We start from the raw sequence: 7,612 nt of genomic DNA, 5'->3' as shown, positions 1-7,612 counted from the left end.
AACAATCGTTGTTCGGCGTTCGATTAAAGGATTTTTATATATATATATATGTTTTTATTTGAAAATATGTTTTAATGTTAATAACTGTTAGTTAAGATAAAAGGATCCAGCAACTGAATTTTAAAGACCGAGGCCATGAAGCTTTTCAAGAGCCAGCTTCTTGGACAGGTGGGTGTCATCATATGTAAACTGCACCATGCTATGTTCTGTGTGATGTAACCTTATGTAAAGTATCACTACTGACACATAATCACACTGAAATTACATTTTTTCTCTTTTCCTTTCTCCAAAATGTACCTGTCACACCCATTCCACTGTGGATTGCAGACGGAACCAGCGACTGGATTTCAAAGACCTAGGCCATGAAGCTTTTCAAGAGCCAGCTTCTTGGACAGGTGGGTGTCATCATATGTAAACTGCACCATGCTATGTTCTGTGTGATGTAACCTTATGTAAAGTATCACTACTGACACATAATCACACTGAAATTACATTTTTTCTCTTTTCCTTTCTCCAAAATATACCTGTCACACCCATTCCACTGTGGATTGCAGACTGGATTGGATGGAATTGGATTCTGATTTGCATGGAATATTGGTCCACTTCTATTGTTTGTTTTTTGTTAAATATAATGTATACTATTTAAATACCACCAAAAACATAAATTATAAGAGAAATGTTTGTTTGTATCCCAAAAAGTTAATCACTCTTTAAAATGTATTAATAAATTTTTTCTAACCAAATTGATGTGTTGAACAAGTATTTATATTTCTATTATATTGTACAACAATCTTTCTAGATTATAATAATGAAAGACACATGTTTTAAACAAAACTATAACATCTTTTAATAATTTACATATTTTCTTTGTGCAATAAAATTTATATATCACAATTTAATTTCTGTGGTCTTTGCTTTTCTCCAATTTCTTGTATTTTTCATAGTAGTTCTTCTATCCTCTTCAGTTGGCTGTGAATTAATTAAAAGTGTTTAATTTTTTTTAAAAAAAAACATAACAGTTGAATAAAAATTGCAACATTAGCATCATTAACAATCAATCCTCTATTTTAATTTTCGTTAGGATTAAGTATTATCTTTAAAAAAAACCACTGATAATATTTCTGGAACTTTTTTTTTTTGGGCGCTGTTATCAATAACATTTTACATTTAATTTTTTTTTACAATGAATGTTACAATTGTTAAAAACATTAACATATAAAAATAATTTAAAATGCATTTATATCTCAATAACATACCGTGTTTAACTATAGGCAAAACTAAGTTCTTGTCGTTAGTTCTTCTTTAGTATAACTTCATGATTTGTAGCATAGACCATTAGATGATTATAAAATCTTTTGTCTAAGGGATTTAAACAGAAAAAAAAATATATATAATACCTAATATAAAATGTAACATAATCAGATTAATTTTAACACAAATATTTCACTTACCATTGTTAAATATTCTTCCGGTAATTGAAGGATTATGTGCATTTTTCCATTGTAACTGTGTATTTTCAACTAAAAAAAAATATTATTTTTTTTTAAATACATACATATAGGCATTCATATACACATATATCTATATATCTATATACACATACATATATATATGTACAAATGTGTGTGTATATATATATGTATAAAATAAATTAGAAGACAGGGGGCACCACACAGTGCAATTATAAGCGATACATTGTCATATTCATCCAGAGATATATAATTCCCGTACCAGATATTCAAAGTAATCGAGCCAATGATTTATATGATGAATTCCTTCTGATGGCACCACGAATAACCTGGTAATAAAGGTAATCCTGGATAGTAGATATCGCCTCCTGACATAGGGCAAGATGAACAGCTGCAAACTAAAATACAAGCCACAATGGTGTGATACCGTAAATGAACCAGACCAATATGCTTAAAAAGACGTCTAGATTGTCGCCGGCTGGTACCTTCCTCATCTGCAGACAGGTGTTGAATGACTGGGGAGCTGCCTACAGAATTTAAGTATTGGTCAGTTTTTATATCTGCCCTTCACAAGCGCTCTATTGGAAGTTTTGGGTATATATATATCTCTCTATCTCTATGTATGTATGTATGTATGTATGTATGTATGTATATATGTATGTATGTATGTATGTATATATATATATATATATATATATATATATATATATATATATATATATATAAAATGTATATCTTTATGAATTTTTAAAAATATGCAAATACATACCTTTTTACATGTAAGGTTCATTGTGATCATCAAAATGAAATATTCCAAAATCTTCAAACGTTGAGAACTTGTAAAACTTGTTGCTCCATATTTATCAACAGATCAATTATATCTTCTATTTCTAAAAAAAAAAAAAAATTAGAGAAATATATTGTTACTAAAATGTTGTTATTTAATATTAAATATGACCATAGATTGGGTTAGTGAACGTACTAAATATTGAAGTATTAGATAATAAAAAAAATAGATAGACATTTGACTTACGTTGGGGGTAGATTGCATCACTGGATCCTCTGATGATGAAGATGATAGTAGTCTTCTTCGTGCAGATTGCAATTCTTCTGGGCTTGGCCTTGCAGACTGCACTGTCAAATCCAAGGGTATCTCTGGGGTCCTTAAGCTGCTTATAGCACTTTGTGGTTGGCCTGTTTGAGGGATGGTTCCTGAGACATTAAACTCTGGAAAATTTACAGAAAGGTTTTCCAAAAGCCTTCTTGAGCGCATTTCTTCATTTAAACTTTGAAGGTTGGTGGCTATGAGGATATTGGCTGCTGCAGTCTGTTGTTGGTTCTGCGAAATTTGGTCAAGAGTATTGGAAATTCTTCCAATACTCACTTCGGTTCTTTCTTGGGAGGCTAAGATTCCGGAAAGAATAGTGGCAATGTCTCGATTTGTGTTTATCTGTAATTGCCTCTGTTTCGACATTTCCTCAGTAAGTCCAACAATGGCATCTTTGATTCCTCTCATGTTGTCTTCCATTGTTCTCCGAAACACTTCCTGGGAGTTTTCCATTTCTCTTGCAAGTGTTGTAAGTCTAGGAAAACTAGATGTTGAAGGTGCACTTTCCCCACATTGTATTCTAGATTGTGAAGTGTCTTCCAAACGCTGAAATGTTTGCTGGAGGGCCTCAAAAGCTGTGGTTGTTGTTGTAGCTATATTGAAAGAAAAAAATATATATATACGCATACATACATATAGAAACTCACAACTATTTATTTAGAAACATGCTATATTGTTTGACATTATAAAAAATATAATTATGACTCTACACTTACGCTGAACCACAGGAATTTCTGGTGAAAATGATAAAGAACCAGACTGATGGGAGTTTTCTGATTCTGGAAAAAAAAAAATTACATTTTTTTATGACGTTAGTTACATTTGTATGTATAATAAGGTCAGTATGAACTTGGCACTTTGTATCAATGATGGAAACTTACTGGTAGATACACAAAACGTTTGATTTATATCCTAAATGACCAGGGCCCTCTTACCAACTATTTGGGCCCCCGGGTAAAGACATGCACCTGGGCCCATATACGTCTGAGGCAGCGCAAGACAAAAAAAAGAGAAAAAAAACCCACAAACTTACTTTTAGGACAGCTGGCGATCCGGCTACCTCCCTGTTCTCCTCCTCCTTCACATTCCGCAATGCTTGACTGGCGGGCGTTATGACGAGTCACCCAAAATGCACTGCCAGTGCCACACTGAGGAGGACAACAGGGAGGGAGCCAGATCGCCAGCTGTCCTAAAGTTAAAAATATTTTTCTTGTACTGCTTCGGAAAGACTTACCTGGCCTGCAGGGCTCCCGGCCACCTGCCCATTGTGGCCAATGTGAAAGAAGCCCCTGTAAACGACTAACCTATATACCTTTAATCAGTGGCCTATGATGAATTTTATAAATAGTAGCTAAGTTAAATTTTTTGTCCAAAGAAAATTTTTACTTACCATTTCTAGCAAAATCACATGTTTCTGTATCCTCAATAGGGGTTACATCACTGTCTGCAGCTCTTGCCTCTTGTTGCTTCTCTCTCAGGTTTTCTAAGGATCAACAATAAAACACGTTGCTATTATTATCTAATTGTAAATGATTTATTTCCTCATCAACAGATTATTTTAACCTAATGACAATTTGAAATATTTAACAAATAAACAAAAAAAAAAGGCTTTGCAATGTTCAATGTAGAATGTATATTGGACTATCATTCACCTGCAACGGATTCCGAAATGTTCTGTAATGACGCCAATTCTGTCCTTGAACTACATGGTTGCTCTTCAAATGCAGTCTCTGAAACATAAAACAATGTTAAAAATTTGGCCAAAAATCAGATTTTAATAAATTTAAGATTTTTTTATATTTTTTTTTAAAACCAACCTCTTCTTCTTTTTTCAGTGATGTTAGTCACCGTAGAAACTGATGATACACTCGTTCGTTTTCTTGGGATTTCTGTTTGAAATTGCTTTGTTTTAGATTATTACAAGACATAGATATATTTTTGTAAAAAAAATAATTTTTTTTTTTTCATAAATACCTGTTGTCGCACGCGATCCTTTTTTCTTAGAGAGTAGGATGTCTTTGTGTGTTTGAACTACACAAAAAACACAATGAAAATGGTTTTTAGATATTGATTGATGACATACACATATTTTTAAAACAAAAATTGCCCCCGACACTCTTCAAAATTGCCCCATGACTAATGTTTGGGCAAAAAAAAATAATGCCTGATTCATTAACCATTTACCTATATAAACTGCTAATTTTGGTCACTCGGCCAAAATAATGTTACAATGAAATGGCTGCAAAATATTATAATGTTTTCCAAAAAAATAAAATACTGACGTTTTTCACGTAACACACAAATATCATCTGTGTACAAATAAGCTCTCAAAAATTAGTGCAACAGGAAAAAACAGGCAGTATTTAACTTATGTGCAAAACAGAATACTGACTTGCACACCTTGCATTGTTGCATGTTTTTGTCCAGGATACTTAAATAACGTTTCTAAACTTACGATCCTTAATGAATCATGAGCCATGTCATTAAATAGATTAGAATTAAATTATAAAAAAAATATAGGGTTCAAGACCAAACTCCTCCTTTATATGCCTTCTTTCACAGGATCATATATATATATATATATATATATATATATATATATACACACACAACTGACTTAACACATACATCGATAAACACACACATGTGTGTGTACATATATTAAAATATATACACATACATACTATGGTGTAAGAGACAAGAAAACAAACACACACATACACAAAAAGATGTGCACGTTTTAGACCATAAGAACAGTATATTAAAGATAGGCGTGTATATATAAGAGTGATTATTAAGATAAAAATGGATCAATATCTACAATTTAACCGCTATGGCTATATTTATCCATTTATATGTTAATAAACACGCTTATATATACATGTCTAGCTTTAATATACTTTTTTTATGTTCTAAAACATTCACATGTTTTGGTGTATGTGTGTGTTTGTTTTCTTGTCTCTTACACCATAGTATGTATGTGTATATATTTTTATATATGTACACACACACCTAAAAAATAAAGATATCTATATATAATCATATGCACACATTCACAACCACCTGTTTAATGTATATTCATTCATCTATATCAAAAATATAATTAAAATGGGTATATCTTAGATAAAGAGAAATGAGTATACATAAAACAGTGTTGATTGAGAATGTGTGCATATAAAAACTATAAATATATTTGATTTACATTGAAAAAAGTTTGGGCTGCATGATATACACACACCAAAATCCTATGTTATTATTGTCAAGGTGGGGTTCATCTACATATTGCTTTGTATGTATACAAATTTCAATCGACAGCTGTGTGTACATTGTAAAATAAATTTGGAATACAAACAACACAAATGTACAGTAACAATAACCATGGGCAATGATAACATATGATTTTCGTTTGAGAATATATTTTAGACATGAGATATGTGTGTGTGTGTGTGTGTGTTGGTATGTGTGTGTTTGTATGTATGTATGTGTGTGTGTGTACATGTGTGTGACTGGTAAAATATATTCAAACAAAAAACACTTACCAACTTGGCTGGCAGCTGTGTCAGGACGTCCTTTTGAGCTTTTCTTAGATGGCCGTTTGGAAGTTGGCTCTACAATTAAATTTAACAGTGTTAAAATTAAATTATTTAAATAATTAATAAAAAATAAAAAAAATTTAATTTACACTTCCTCATACATATAAACATATATACATACCTTCTGATAAATATGTTGAAGGTTCCTCTGTGTCCACAGCACCTTCCACGAGTACAGGATCCAGGACCTCAGACAGCCTCACTTCCCAGGGTTTCAGGTGATATTTGCAGGTTTCCCACCACCAGTTCCTTTTGCATGCCTCTTGGATGCAGCCATCTTCTTCTTTACAATCCGCTTACAGTCCCGGAAACGTTTTCTGCAATGCTCAATAGATTTTGGAACTTGCCCACAAGAAGTCACCTTGTCAGAGATCTGACGCCAGATCTGGTTCCTCTGCTGATGACTTGTGACATGTGCCCGTTTACCATAAAGAACATCATAGTTAGTTACTATCGTGTCCACCAGGATGTTGTTCTGCTGCTCAGAGAAACGAGGTGCTCTGGTGATGTTACTACCACCTTCCTCAGGATCATCACCATCATCTTCTTCAGCCACTGTAGATTGCTGCGAGGGTCTGGAAGCCACTTTTTTAAGGAATCTCTGTCTTCTTCTTTCTTGTGCTCGCTCTCTTTCTTCTGTTTCATGCTGCCACTCTTCTCCACTGCTGATATCTTCTTCATCCAGGTGTACCTGTTCAGAAAGATTTTCCCTATGCTCCCTAGACATACTGATATATGTATGCTATGTAGCTGCTATGTAGCTGAAATAAATAAAAGTAATGCTGGAACTAAAAAGTAACTAAACTTTTATTTAATTGTGATTATTGCACACTTTTTCTGTATGCAGTATATTGATGTCTGCTATTAAATAAAATGTGTGGTGTTGTGTAGTGTTTGATTTAGTGTGTGGTGTTAGTACTGTGTAAAAATATAACTTACTATAATGTAATGCAAAATGTAATGCAAAATATAATGTAATGCAATGTAAATAATGTGAAAATAATGAATAAAGGTATATAAAGATGCAAAAGTACAATCCAGAAGCTCACAAAACCAGAGGGTCTCAGGAATCAGCCACCAGCATCGAAATCTCTGCAAAATGGCACTTTGCAAAACATTGCTTTTTTTTTTAATAGAAATGTGGGCGGGAAATCGCGAACGGCGGGAAAAGGGTAAAAAAAAAAAAAACACTTCGTACAAGTCGGATATTACGCGATAAGGGGCTGGGTTAGGTATTACAATTGAATACCGTCATTTCCGGGAAGTTGATTTTTTGCGATGTCCGCGGTTCCGCGTATTCGCGATATATTACGCGAATACGCGGACAATTGAATACCCCTGATAAAGTCATGGGGAAATGCTTTGCGTCATGCTTTATTGATTCCAGTGCAGTGTTTAGAGCAGGGCAGCAGGTTAATAGTGCCTAGAATAATTCCCCATGT

General features: G+C 33.2%; 1 protein-coding gene across 1 annotated transcript; it reads right to left on the bottom strand.

The window, feature by feature from the left end:
• Positions 1–828: 828 nt before the first annotated feature.
• Positions 829–6,897, bottom strand: LOC142159440 (uncharacterized). Its single transcript, XM_075214344.1, has 14 exons — positions 6,471–6,897; positions 6,292–6,372; positions 6,117–6,185; positions 4,552–4,608; positions 4,395–4,466; positions 4,230–4,307; positions 3,968–4,060; positions 3,294–3,356; positions 2,503–3,170; positions 2,239–2,359; positions 1,732–1,867; positions 1,452–1,520; positions 1,257–1,359; positions 829–969 (listed from the first exon to the last, which is right to left on the bottom strand). Exons 1-10 carry the CDS (start codon positions 6,895–6,897, stop codon positions 2,354–2,356), a joined length of 1,614 nt encoding a protein of 537 aa, XP_075070445.1. The 3' UTR covers positions 829–969; positions 1,257–1,359; positions 1,452–1,520; positions 1,732–1,867; positions 2,239–2,353.
• Positions 6,898–7,612: the final 715 nt, after the last annotated feature.

The sequence above is a fragment of the Mixophyes fleayi genome, chromosome 5 (genome assembly GCF_038048845.1).
Source record: "Mixophyes fleayi isolate aMixFle1 chromosome 5, aMixFle1.hap1, whole genome shotgun sequence".
NCBI classification, from domain to species: domain Eukaryota; kingdom Metazoa; phylum Chordata; class Amphibia; order Anura; family Limnodynastidae; genus Mixophyes; species Mixophyes fleayi.
The sequence above is the reverse complement of the archived record's forward strand: the minus strand, read 5'-3'. Positions and strand labels throughout refer to the sequence as shown.